At 37.1% G+C, this 15,039-nt stretch overlaps 1 protein-coding gene across 7 annotated transcripts in view; it reads right to left on the reverse strand.

Annotated features, from left to right (window-relative positions):
• JAK2 (Janus kinase 2) overlaps window positions 1-15,039 on the reverse strand; it is a 145,457-nt gene that overhangs the window by 89,729 nt on the left and 40,689 nt on the right. For all 7 annotated transcript variants that reach the window (XM_059071820.2, XM_059071817.2, XM_059071822.2 and 4 more), the window contains one exon: window positions 3,956-4,207. In XM_059071820.2, the coding sequence (XP_058927803.1) occupies window positions 3,956-4,181 (226 nt within the window). In that variant the 5' untranslated portion in view covers window positions 4,182-4,207. The remainder of the gene's footprint in view (window positions 1-3,955; window positions 4,208-15,039) is intronic.

The following is a 15,039-nucleotide window of genomic DNA, read 5'->3' on the forward strand; positions in this document are numbered from 1 at the left end:
GTAACAAAATAATAGTGGGGGACTTGAACACTCCACTTTCATCAATGAACAGATCATCCAGACAGAAAATCAATAAGGAAACACATGCCTTAAATGACACATTAGACCAGATGTTATTAATTTTTATAGAGCATTCCATCCAAAAGCTGAAAAATACACATTCTTCTCAAGTGCACATGGAACATTCTCCAGGAGTGAACACATGCTGTGCCACAAAGCCAGCCTCAGTAAATTTAAGAACACTGAAATCATATCAAGCATCTTTTCCGACCACAATGCTATGAGATTAGAAACTAACTACAAGACAAAAAACCTGTAAAAAACGGAAACACGTGGAGGCTAAACAATATGCTACTAAACAACCAACAGATCACTGAAGAAATCAAAGAGGAAATCAAAAAATACCTACAGACAAATGAAAACAAAAGCACGACAATCCAAAACCTATGGGACACAGCAAAAGCAGTTCTAAGAGGGAAGTTTACAGCAATACCATCTTACCTTAGGAAACAAGAAAAAATCTCAAATGAAAAACCTAACCTTACACCTAAAGCAACTACAGAAAGAAGAACAAACAAAACCCAAAGTTAGTAGAATGAAAGAAATCATACAGATCAGAGCAGAAAGAAATGAAATAGAAACTAAGAAAAAACAAAAGATCAATGAAACTAAAGGTTGGTTCTTTGAAAAGATAAATAAAATTGATAAACCCTTACTCAGACTCATCAAGAAAAAGGGGAGAGGGCTCAAACCAATAAAATTAAAAATGAAAAAGGAGAAGTTACAATGGACATCACAGAAATACAAAGGATCATAAGAGACTGCTACAAGCAACTATACGCCAATAAAATGGACAACCTGGAAGAAGTGGACAAATTCTTAAAAAGGGACAATTTCCCAAAACTAAACCAGGAAGAAATAGAAAATATGAACAGATGGATCAGAAGTACTGAAATTGAAAATGTGATTTAAAAACTCCCAACTAATAAAGTCCAGGACCAGATGGCTTCACAAGCATATTCTATCAAACATCTAGAGAAGAGTTAATACCTATCCTTCTGCAACTATTCCAAAAAACTGCAGAGGAAGGAACACTCCCACACATTCTATGAGGCCACCATTACCATGATACCAAAACCAGACAAAGATACCACAAAAAAAGAAAATTACAGGCCAATATTATTGATAAACATGGACGCAAAAAGCCTCAACAAAATACTACCAATTTGAATCCGACAATACATTAAAAAGATCATACACCATGATCAAAGTGGGATTTATCCCAGGAATGCAGGTATTTTTCAATGTCCGCAAATCAATCAGTGTGAATCACCACATCAAAGAACTTAAGAATAAAAACTATATAATAATCCCAATAGATACAGAAAAAGTTTTCGACAAAATTCAATACCCATTTATGATAAAAACTCTCCAGAAAGTGGGCATGTACTCTAAAAACTATTAAGATGCTGATGAAAGAAACTGAAGATGATACAAGCAGATGGAAAGATATAACACGTTCTTGGACTGGAACAATCAATATTATCAAAATGACTATACTACCCAAGGCAATCTACAGATTCAATGCAATCTGTATCAAATGACCAATGGCATTTGTCACAGAACTAGAACAAAAAATTTCACAATTTGTATGGAAACACAGAAGATACCCAATAGCCAAAGCAATCTTGAGAAAGAAAAATGGAGCTCAAAGAATCAGGCTCCTGGACTTCAGACTGTACTACAAAGTTACAGTAATCAAGACAGTATGGTACTGGTACAAAAACAGAAATATAGATAAAGGGAGCAGGACAGAAAGCCCAGAGAAAAATCCATGCACATATAGTCACCTTATCTTTGATAAAGGAGGCAAGAATACACAATGGAAAAAAGACAGCCTCTTCAGTAAGTGGTGCTGGGAAAACTGGACAGCTACATGTGAAAGAATGAAATTGGAATACTTCCTAACAGCATACACAAAAATAAACTCAAAATGGATTAAAGCCCTAAATGTAAGGCCAGACACTATAAAACTCTTAGAAGAAAACATAGGCAGAACACTCTATGACATAAATCACAGCAAGATCCTTTTTGACCCACCTCCTCTAGAAAAGAAAATAAAAACAAAAATAAACAAATGGGACCTAATGAAACTTAAAAGCTTTTGCACAGCAAAGGAAACCACGAACAAAACGAAAAGACATCCCACAGAACGGGAGAAAATATTTACAAACCACGTGACTGACAAAGGATTAGTCTCCAATATTTACAAACACCTCATGCGTATCAAAAAAGCAAACAACCCAATCAAAATATGGGCAGAAAACCTGAATAGACATTTCTCCAAAGAAGACATATAGATGGTCATGAGGCACATGAAAAGGTGCTCAACATTGCTAATTATTAGAGAAATACAAATCAAATCTATGAGATATCACTTCACACCAGTCAGAATGGCCATAATGAAAAAAATCTATAAATGATAAATGCTGGAGAGGGTGATGTCCAAACTTTTGTCCAAACTTTTAAGTCCTGCTTCCTTTTTGCTTAACATTTACAATTATGCCTTTAAGTTATTTCTAATTATACTATGTTGACCTAAAACAAATAGGCTGCCAGGTATTTTTCCAGAAAAGATGGATTTATTTGGGATCAGCAGAGAACTGCAATCTGTGGTCTGTAATCATAGTGAGCCACATGGAAGCTCCCCCAAGGCAAGGGAAAGAGAACACTCTCCTAGAGGGGAGGGCTACAGGAAACAAGGAGCCCAAGGTTTTTCATTGTTTGAGTCCTTGCCAGGAAAGAAGAGGTGTCTTTCTTCTTCATCTTGGGCTCTGGTATCCTTGCAGGGCATGAGAACTCCCCCTTCTGGTCTCCTGATTCTATTTTATTGAGGTTTCTGTTTATTAACTATTTACAACTATAAGCAGTTAGGAGGGCTCAAGCCACACCTTCAAACTTTTGCTTAGAAATTACTTCAAGTAAATATCCAATTTCACTGCTCACAAGTTCTACATTCTACAAAGCACTAAAACATGAACATAACTCAGCCAAGTTCTTTGACACTTTACAGCAAGGATCACTTTTCTTTCAGTTTCCAATAACAAAGTCCTCATTTCCACCCGAGATCTTATCAGAATGGTCTTTACAGTACACAATTCTACCAATATTCTGCGCAGGATTACAAGGGTGTTCTCTAAGAAGATTGAGGTTCTTCTGTACACCTCTTCTCCTTTGCTTTCGAGTCCACACCAGAATCTCCTGTTCACAACAATGTAGGCTTTTTCTAGCATGCACCTCAAAACTCTTCCATTACCCATTACCCAGTTCCAAAGCCACTTCAACATTTTTAGGAATTTATTACAGCACCCCTCCACTTCTCAGTACCGATTTTTGTTTTAGTTCATTCAGGATACTATAACAAAAATACCACAGACAAGGTGGCTTATAAAAAAAACAGAAATGTATTTCTCACATTTCTGGAGGTTTGGAAGTACAAAATCAAGGTGCTGGCAGATGTAGTGTCTAATGAGGACCCAATTCCTGGTTCATAGATGGTTCATCTTCTTATTTATCTTCTTGCTATGTCCACACATGGCAGAAGGAGCAAAGGAACTCTCAGTGGTCTCTTTAACAAAGGTACCAGTCCCACTGATGAAGAATCCACCCTCACAACTGATTCATCTCTCGAAAGCCCCACTTCCAAACTCATCACATTAGAGGAGTAGGTTTCAACACGAATTTTGGGGAACACAAACATTCAGTCTATACCACTAGCTCAACACAGAATTTACATTAAATTCTACTTTAACGATATTCTCATTTTATATGCATATGAAAACACTTGTCAATCACAGAAGCATAAAAAATACATTATACATGTACATTGTGTTAAGAGCAGCATAATTAAAGCACGGATATATTAATAAGAAAAACACTGCTTTTAAACACTTACCACAAGCTTTAGAAGCAGCAACACAAATCTCTTCTGCAACATACTCCCCAGTTGGAAACTTCAGATAATCCCCCTCGGCTTTTCCAAGGGAATGATAAAGATAGACCTGTAGGACTGGATCTATTTGCTTCACAGAATTAGCATTTCCAGGAATATCACCATTCTGATGTACAGGAGATGAGGATGTTCCTTCCATTTCTGTCATTGTAAGGCATGCCATTCCCATGCAGAGTCTTTTTTCAGAACATTTGCCTGTAAGAGAAACCAAAGTTACAAATGAAAGTGATATTCATAAGTTATCCTTCACATATAAAGAAGTCTTCACTGACAGCAATGACTGTGTCAAATCCATTAACTGAATAACTATCATGTACAGTCATTTCTCAGACAGATACTGAGGGTTTTGTTCCAGACCAGTGCAATAAAATCACACAAATTTATTGGTCTCCCAGTACCTATAAAAATTATATTTACACTGCACTGTAGTATACTGACTATGAAATAGCATTATGTCTAAAAAAAACCTGTACATACCTTAATTAAAAAATACTTTATTGCTAACCATCATCTGAGCCATCAGCGATTTGTAATCTTTTCACAATAGTATTATCAAAGATCACTGATCATAGATCACCATAACAAATATAATGATAATGAAGAAGTCTGAAATATTGCAAGAAGTATCAAAATGTGACAGAGACATGAAGTGAGCAAATGTTTTTGGGAAATTGGCACTGACAGACTTGCTTAACACAGGGGTGCCGCAAACCTTCAATTGTAAAAAACAGTATCGGGGAAGCACAATAAAATAAGGTATGCCTATGCTACTATATACAAAGCACAGTGAGAGATATCAAAATTATAAACTTCCTGCGGACAATGACAATAAAACTGAAGCTTATACACTAACTGAGGAACCACAATATAAATACATAACAGTAACAGAACAAACAAAATCAGTTACAGACAACAGAAGAAGAGATTCCAAAAAGCGACATGATTTCTCAACAGATTACTCTGACAATTGCTTATTGGAATCTGGAAGAGAAAAATAACATTTCAAGCTGGGATTAACTGATGAGCTTTATTAGAGGAGGTCATATTTAAAACTGTTCTTGAAGCATGGATTGGATTTTGATTGATGAAAGAGGAAGAACGTCCTGGAAGAGTGGAATTGTTCTGAAGAGTAGAAAGATACAAGATATGTTCAATAATTTATTGGTCTGAGTCAAGTATTTGAGAAGTTATACCATTTAGGAAAGGATTAAAAATACAGATGGATAGGGACTTCCCTGATGGTCCAGTGGTAAAGAATCTGCCTTGCAATGCAGGGGACGCTGGTTCAATCCCTGGTCAGGGAACTAAGATCCCACATGCCACGGGGCAACTAAGCCCATGCACCACAACTACCGAGCATGCGCCTCAACATGAGAGCCCGTGTGCTGCAAACTACAGAGCCCATGCACCCTGGAGCCCGTGAGCCACAACTAGAGAGAGAAAACCCGCATGCCACAACTAGACAGAAGCCTGCACGCTGCAACAAAGAGCCTGCATTGCACAACTAAGACCCAGATACTTGTAACAAAACTGCAGCTACATACCCAGTATGCATTTCCCCCTTCTTCCTTGATACAAAAGACCAAATGGGGGGGTATACCAATGTACCCCCCAAAAAAACCTCTACTTCCCCACAGATGGATAGCCATGTGAACCGGTTTAAGCAAATGAGATTTAAGTGAAAGTTGCTGGGTAGTACTTTCAGGACCACTCCTTAAAAAAAGGCTGACGTAGCTGGCATGCCTCACTTTACTTTTTCCCCTTCACCTTCTGTCTGAATCTAAGCATGAATATAGGTAGGGCAGTCACCTTAATACCATGTAACCATGAAGGAAAGGCCAAGAGAATAAACGACCTGGCAACCTTAAGCAGCTGAATCAATGTCAGGAATCCTCTACCAACCACCAGACACTGTGTTACGTATAAGTAAGTGCAATCCTAACTGATACACTACGAAATAAAAGAAGGTCCAAATGTCAGACCAAAGAATTTAAACTTTATCCCACAGTCAATAATGATTAGAAAGGTGAAGTGATATACTTAGAAAGCTATTACAATAACCTAGGCAGTACTAAGATCCTGAACTGAAACAGCAACAGTTGGATGGTTAGAGGTAATACAAGAGGAAGACTTGATGCACCATGAGGACTAACTGAATATAGAAGCCAGAAGTAAAAAATAGTATGAGGATTTCAAACTTGGGAGATCTGTAATTAGAAGGACTTTGTCCCTTGACTTTGGAAGGTGAGGAGAATGAAGACTACTGTTTTACAGACTTTTATTTAGGAACGAAAGCAGGGCAATTAGACCAAAATCTAGCTGGCAGCTAAAACATGAGATTGATATTTGGAAGATCTGAAAATTTGACAACTTTCCCCACAGATGTAATCATTTAAATCATGCACTACGTGAAGGAAGAGGACGGGAATAATAGCAAACACACTTGCACAGCATTTACTATATGCCAGGCACTGTTCTAAATACAGATATTAAATAAATGAAGTGATTATTATGTGAATTGCAATATGAAACATAGTTCTACATTCAACTACAAGGACCTTATTCTATTAGAGAAAATACTGGAGTTAATACTTATTCAAATAATATAAAACTATCAGTGTGTAAAAACAAAACAAAAAACTGGCAATTGTGAGCAAAACTGCAAGATTTTTGAAGTCCCTCTGCATTTGAATATGCAAATTTAAACAATTTTAATTTGTTCAAAAATATAAATTTTAAAAAATATTTCTCGTACTCTCCTCTGTTACTCAGCTATAGAAAGCCATCAGATGAATTCTTAGCCATTAAAGAGCAAATATGCTAGATTTCATTAGTTTGTGCTCACCATTATTTTGGATCCTATGCCTTCCTTTTGGACTCACTTTTTCTTACTGAAATATATTTTTTACTAGGTCTCTCAGTGAGGCATTAAGGGTTTTTCTGTTGTAGTCTTTGAAATAAATTTTTTTCAGCTATACTAAGGTAAAATTAACAAATAAAATAAGATATTTAAAGTATAAAACATGATGATTTAATATATGTATACATTGTGAAAGGCTCCCCCTATTAAGTCAATTAACACCTCTATCAACCTCATAAATTTACCATTTTGGTGGGTGAGGGAACATTTAAATCCTATTCTTTAGAAAATTTCAATTCTACAACACAGTGCTATCAACCACAGACATTATACACAGATCCTCAGAACTTATTTATCTTATAAGTGAAAATCTACCTTTTTACCCATTTCTGTTTCCCCCAACCCTGGCAACCACTTTTCTACTGTCTGTTTCCTGAACTTTTTAAGATTCCACATATAAGTGATAACATGCAGTATTTGTGGTTCTGGCTGGCTTATTTCACTTAGCATAATGTCCTCCAGGCTCATCCACGTTGTCACAAATGACAAGTATTCCATTTTAAAAGCTGAATAATATTCCTGTGTGTGTGTGTGCGAGCGTGTGCAGACGTGCACATATATATACACCACATTTTCTTGATCCATTCGTCTGTTGACAGATACTTAGGTTGTTTCCATACCTCAGCTGTTGCAAATGATGCTGCTATGAATGTGGAAGTACAGATACCTCTTCAGAATAATGTTTAAATTTCCATTGGACATATACCCAGAAGTGGGATTGCTGGATCATACAGTAGATTTATTTTTAATTTCTTGAGGAAGGCCATACTGTCTCCATAGTGGCTATTCCAGTTTACATTCCCACCAAAAACTTACAAGGGATCCTTTTCCCCACATCCTCTCCAGCATTTTTTATCTTTTGTCCTTTGAATGATAGATATCCTAATAGGTGTGAGGTGATATCTCACTATGGTCTTGATTTGCATTTCCCTCATGATTAATGATGCTGAGTACCTTTTCATGTACCTGTTGGCCATTTTTGTATGTCTCTGGAAAAAATTCAGATCCTTTAACCATTTTTTAATTGGGTTATGGGGGTTTGTTGTTATTGAGTTGTATGAATTCCTTATGTATTTCAGATATTATCCTCTTAACAGATGGGTAGTTGACAAATATTTTCTCCCGGTTGGCTTTTCATTCTGTTGATGGTTTCCTTTGCTAAGCAGAAGCTTTTTAGTTTGATGTAGTCCCACTTGTTTATTTTTTTTTGTTTGCTTTGCTTTTGCATCAAATCAAAAAAAAAAAAAAATCATTGCCAAGACCAATGCAACGGAGCATAACCCTTATGTTTTAGGTCTCAAGTACAACTCTTTAATCCATTTGAGTTGATTTTTCTGCATGGTGTAAGATAAGGGTTCGTTTTACCCTTTCACATGTGACTACCCAGTTTTTCCAACACCATATATTGAAGAGACCATCTTTTCCGCATGTATAGCCTTTGCTTCTTTGTCAAAAATTAATTGACCATATATGCATGGGTTTAGTTCAGGCCTCTCCTATTCCATTCCACTGACCTATGCATCTGTTTCTAATGTCAATACCATACTGTTTGTTTGCTTGTTTGTTTTTAATACCATGCTGTTTTGATTACTACAGCTTTGTACATAGTTTAATATTAGGAATTATGATGACTCCAACTTGGTTCTTTCTTAAGACAGTTTTGGCTAGTTGGACTCTTCTGTGGTTCCATACACATTTTAGGTTTGTTCTTCATCTGTCTGTGAAAAATGCAGTTGGAATTTTGACAGGGACTGCATTGAATCTGAAGATCACTTTGGGTAGTATGGACATTTGAACAGTAATAATTCCTCCAATCTATGAGCACAGCATATCTTTCTGTTTATATGTGTCTTCTTTGACATCTTGCATCGATGTCATATAGTTTTCAGTGTACAGTTATTTAACTCCTTGCTTAAATTTATTCCCAAATATTTTATTATTTTTGATGCTATTGTAATAGGGATTGTTTTTCTTAATTTCTCTAGTAGTTCATTTTTAGTGTATACAAACACAAATTATTTCTGTATACTGATTTTATATCCTGCAACTTATAATGAATTTGTTAATTAGTTCTAACAGTTTCTTGGTGGAGTCTTTTGGGTTTTCTACATATAATAACATGCCACCTACAAATAGAGACATTTTTACTTCTTCCTTTCTGATACTGGTGTCTTCTATTTCTCTTTTCTTGCATAATTGTTCTGGCTAGAACTTCCAGCTCTATTTTGAATAAAAGTGGTGAAAATAGCTAACCTTTTCTTGTTCCAGATCTTGAGGGAAAGTTTTCAGCTTTTCATCAGTGAGTATGATTTTAGATGTGACCTTGTGATACATGACTTATTATAATTAAGGAACATTTCTTCTATATTCAATTTGTTGAGAGTTTTTATCATAAATGGATGTTGAATTCTGTCAAATGCTCTTTATGCCCCTATTGAGATGACCATATGATCTAACTTGATCTAACTGTAATTAAATTCCCGTATTTCCTTATTGACTTTCTGTCTGACCTATCCATTGTTCAAAGCAGGGTATCAAAGTCCCCTACTAGTTTTGTATTGCTATATATTTTTCCCTTCAGATCAGTTAATGTTTGCTTCATATGTTTAGGTGTTCCTCTTTGGGGTACATAAGTAGTTACTAGTTCCTCTTGATGAACTGACCCCTTCATCATTACACAATGACCTTCTTTATCTCTTGGTACAGTCTTTGGTTTACAGTCTAGTTTGTCTGACATAAGTATACTTATCCGTGCTTTCTTTTGGCTACCATTTGATGTAATATTTTCCCCAGCCCTTAATTTTCAGTCTAGGTGTATCTTCAAAGCTAAAATGAGTTTCCTTTTTTTAAATAAATAAATTTATTTTAATAAAACAAAACTGACCAGGAACAGAGGGCAGAGAGGAGAGGAGTTCTCAGCCAACTTTCTCTGCACAGTAGAATCACCTGGGCCTCCTTTCTAGTGATTCTGATTTAATTAATCAGATCTGGGGGTGGAACTTGCACGCATTTTTAAGCTTCTTGGATTGTTCTCATAAGCTCCAGGAGCGAGAACAACTGAGTTAAAGGAATGTCAGTGCAAAGGGGGAATCAGAAAACACTGGGCACACCCGTGCATACTGTAGCTCCTGCACCCTAGAGTCAATCAACTCTTCTACCAGCTCCTACTTCATGACCTTGAGCAGCTTACTTCCTCTCTCTGATCTTTGGCTTCTTCATCTCTCTAAGATGTATGTTTTCCTTCTCTTTCTGGTCTAAAACCACTTCCAAGTGGCTGACTTGAGACTCAGTCTCTGCCATCCTACATACCCGTTCACTGTCATCCTCAAGACTTTTGGACAGCAAAACTTTACTTTGCAACATCTCAAGAAGCTTTTTAATAGACTCATCTCGGGCACTGAGGGTCTGTTTCTGCGTTTCGATTCTCAGCTCCATTTCCTCCAAAGTTTTCCTCAATAGGAACAGTTCCTTAGCCTGTCTGTCATGCTCAGCTTGGAGCTGCTGGAAGTTCTCCTCCGTCAGTTCAATGGTGAAGTGCTCTGCTCCTCCGTTGCCACTCTCTTGCTGCAGCCAATCTACATCTTTTGACTATAGAATTTAGTCAATTTACATTTAAAGTATTTATTGAAAGGTATGAATGTACTCTTGCCCTATTGTTAATTGTTTTCTGGTCATTTTCTAATTCCTTGTTCCTTTCATGCTCTTTTACTTTGACATTTAATGATTTTCTGTAGTGGAATGCTTTGATCCCTTTCTCTTTATCTTCTGTTTATATTGTATAGGTTTTTTTGTGTGGTTACCAAGAGGCTTAAATTAAATATCTTATTTTTATAACAGTCTCTTTTAAGCTGATAACAGCTTAATTTCTAATGCACACAAAGGCTCTACATTTTTACTTCCCCCCCTCACATTTTGTTTTTAATGTCACAATTTACATCTTTTTACACTGTGTATCCATTAACATATTACTTTAGTTAGTTATTTTAATACTTTTCTTTCAATCTTCATATTAGAGTTATAAGTGATTTACCCACCAACTTTCCAACATTATAGTATTCTGAATTTGACTATGTATTATCTTAACCAGTGAGTTTTATACTTTCATATGTTTTACTGTGACCAACTAGTACCCTTACGTTTCAGCTCAAATAACTCCTTCTAATATTTCTTGTAAGGCTGGTCTAGTGGTAATGAATTCCTTTAGTTTTTGTTTGTATGCAAAACTCTTTATCTCTCCTTCAGTTCTGAAGGACAGCTTTCCTGGGTAGAGTATTCTTGGTTGGCTTTATTTCTTCTTTCAGCATTTGGTATGTATCAGCCCACTCTCTTCTCGCCTGCAAAGTTTCTGCTAAAAGATCTGCTGATAACCTTATAAAGATTCCCTTTTAGGTAACTGCTTTCTCTTGCTGCTTTTAAGATTCTCTGCCTGTGTTTAACTTTTAACAATTGAATTATAATGTGCCTCAGTGTGAGCTTCTTTAAATTCATCATATTTGATATTCTCAGGCTTCCTAGGCCTGGATGTCTGTTTCTTTTCTCAAGTTAGAAAAGTTTTCAGCCATTATTTCTTCAAATAAGCTTTCTGCCCCTTTCTCTCTCTCTCTTCTCCTTCTGGGAACCCTATAATGCATATAGTAAGTAGTCTCCCTGATAAGGCCCATTAAGTTATATTCACTTTTTTAAAAAAATTGCTCCACTGATTGAATTCCACTGCCCTGTCTTCTAGTTCATTAATCCTTTCTTCTGTGTGATCTAGTCTGCTGTTGAATCCCTCTATTGAATTTTTCAGTTCAGTCATTGCATTCTTCAGATCTGTGATTTCTGTTGGTACTTTTTAATATTTTCGATCTCTTTGTTGAAATTTTCACTTCATTCATGCACTGCTCTCCCAACCTCAGTGAGCATCTTTATGACTTATTTTGAACTCTCTATCAGGTAAATCACTTACCTGTGTTTCATTAAGATCTGTTTCTGGAGATTTATCTTGTTCTTTTGTTTGGAACATATTCCTCTGTTTTTTCATTTTCCTTGACTCTGTTGGTTTCTGTGCACTGGATAAAACAGCCACCTCACCCAGTCTTGACAGATAGATCTAGTGTAGGGGATGAACCTCATCAATCAGCCCAGCCCAAGCTCCTAAATGTCTCTCAAACCTTTGTGACTGTCCAAGTCACCTTCTTTGTTCCTAGTGGTTCCCAGTACTTGAGGGTGTGCTAAGACTCATCATGTCCCAAAGAGGAATACTGCATTCAGGCCCTAGATGCAGGCTTATTAGAAGCCAGACCCTCAGGCAACATCTGGAAAAGTATGTATTAAGCCCCTTCCAAGGAGAAAAGGGAACAGGCATTTTTGCCTGCACTGCACTAGACCTGTATCTAAAGCTACAGGCAGGGGTTGGGAGGGGGTCCTGTAAATGCACTCATGGCTTTCCATTACACTTAGAATAAAACTCTACGAGTCCTACATTACCTGTCTGCTGCCTACCTCTTCAATTCACCATGTATCTCTTCTTACATGATACTTTCACCACTGAATTATAGGCTTCAATAGCTTGTAGTATTTAAAAAGGTCTCATCTGCCTTGTTCAACAATCTGTTCTCAGCAGCTAGAAGTCTTGAAACATAGATCTTACTAAATATTTAATGAATGAATACCATGCTCATAATCATGAATTAATTTCATACAGTACAATTACAGGAGTTTGGTGTGTGGAAAACTCAAGGATAAGGTCTCAAGACCAAGACTGTATTGATTCCCTTAAAGAGAAATTTGAAACAATCAAGAGCATTCTCCTTCAGCTCCAAACACCAGTGAAATGGTAAATAATAACGATAATTTTAAATCATTTTTAAAAATACAGACTTCCTGTAATGACAGAGTAATTTATCCTGGGCTAATGCTCCTGCTGAGATGAATTATAAGCTCTGGAAAACTTTAAAAACACTGTTTGAAGGCACTGGCAAGCAAACAAAAGCGAGAGAAACTGGATGGGATCTGATCCTTGAAGAATGAAATCACACTGAATGAGGTCCACATTTATCCATCTTTATCCTGAGGGGACTATACAGTCTGTGTAATGCATATGTAGGCACTGGAAAAGAGGACAGAGTTATTGTACAAAGCTGTAGTTTTACTGGGTAGAAGTATCAGGGAATGAACTTTGGAGCTGCTAAAAGAGGTAGAAGTTGAAAGCAGAAATCCCAGGGGGGGAAGGGAGACATGGGGGGCTGACTCCTGAACTCCTCTCTGTGTATGAGATGAAAATCCAAGAAGTCCAGGGAGAGGCAGTAACTGGAAACCTGAAAGAGTAGTGAAGAGATTTCAACAGCTGCTTAGTCCTTGGAGAGGCAGAATTTGGAGTAAAAAGGTAAATACTTCATGCTTTCCATTTGAACTTCCAGAAAAGCCATACTTGAGGAATAAGAACCACATCAGAAATAAAGGCAAAACTGAAACAGACCTGTCCTAACAGAGCCTACAACCAAGTTTTCATAGGATCAAGCTAATCTGCCAGTAGATTTAACTGAACTGCCTACTAGAACAAAACTCAATACTTTAGAGAAAAATTAAAATCTACACTATCCAGAGCTTATACAATATATCACCCACAATAGACAACCATCAGTTGAAACTTACTTAACATCAAAAGAAAAATGTGATGTAGAGAAAATATATACAGAAGAAATATTTGAAAAATATTAGACAGTTTTTTTCTAAGTTCTTTAAAAAGCAACAGTCCACTAATCAAAAAAAGTTACCTAACCCCAATCAGTATAAATCCATACCTAGGTACATCATAATCAAACTTCTAAAAATCAAAGACAAAAAGAGTAAATCTTAAAGCAGCCACAAACATACAGTAACACCAAGATAAGAAATCCAACTGACATCTCTTCAAAAAGACTGAGGCCAGAAGGCAAAGTGCTGGTAGGGAGGAAAGAAAGCTGTTAGCCTAAAATTCTATGGCCCACAAAAAATAACCTTCAAAATTTATGTCAAAACAAACATTATTTTTGGATAAATGAATGCTGCGTGAACACACCACCAAAACTACAAAGAAATGCTCAAGGAAATTTTCTGGATTAAAGGGAGATGATACCAGATACAAATTCATATATGCAAAAATGAATTAAGAACCCCCAAATAATACATATGTGGGTAATCAGACTATTTCCTTTCATTTCTTAAAAATTTTAAAGGAACACTGACAACTGTTTAAAGCATTAATGATAATAATGTATGATGTAGCTTATAATAGATGTCCCAGTAAAACAGATGACATCAATAGCTAAAAAGGATGAAAAGGAATTTAAGAAAATCTTTATACAAATAAATTCATGACAGCTTGGAAAAAGAAGAAAAGGTGCCAGCAGCAAATCAGAAATATAGAAGAATTCCTGAAAGAGTAAAAGCAGATAGGAATAGGTGACAGAGAGCAGAGGAAATACACTCTATTTAAAGTACATGGGCTTCCCTGGTGGCGCAGTGGTTGAGAGTCCGCCTGCCGATGCAGGGGACACAGGTTTGTGCCCAGGTCCAGGAAGATCCCACAGGCCACGGAGCGGCTAGGCCCGTGAGCCATGGCCGCTGAGCCTGCACGTCCGGAGCCTGAGCTCCGCAGCAGGAGAGGCCACAACAGTGAGAGGCCCATGTACTGCAAAAAAATAAATAAAGTACACAGAAGAAAGCATCAACAAGCATAAAAAAAATTTTCTGCACACATACAAAAACCACAAATATCCAAAGATAATCAAAGATCATCATCTACTGGGAGCTGGGGTGGAGGAAGGAAACATTAAAAAGTCAAATCAAAATGAAGAGCAGGGCTTCCCCGGAGGCAAAGTGGTTAAGAATCCACCTGCCTATGCAGGGGACATGGGTTCGATCCCTGGTCTAGGAAGATCCCACATGCCATTAAGCAACTAAGTCCGTGCGCCAGAACTACCGAGCCTGTGCTCTAGAGCCCGTGAGTCACAACTACTGAGCTCATGTGCCACAACTACTGAAGCCCGTGTGCCTAGAGCCCGTGCCCTGCAACAAGAGAAGTCACCACAATGAGAAGCCTGTGCACCGCAACAAAGAGTAGCCCTCAGTCACCGCAACTACA

Source organism: Kogia breviceps, chromosome 8 (genome assembly GCF_026419965.1).
Source record: "Kogia breviceps isolate mKogBre1 chromosome 8, mKogBre1 haplotype 1, whole genome shotgun sequence".
In the NCBI taxonomy this organism is placed as follows: Eukaryota; Metazoa; Chordata; class Mammalia; order Artiodactyla; family Physeteridae; genus Kogia; species Kogia breviceps.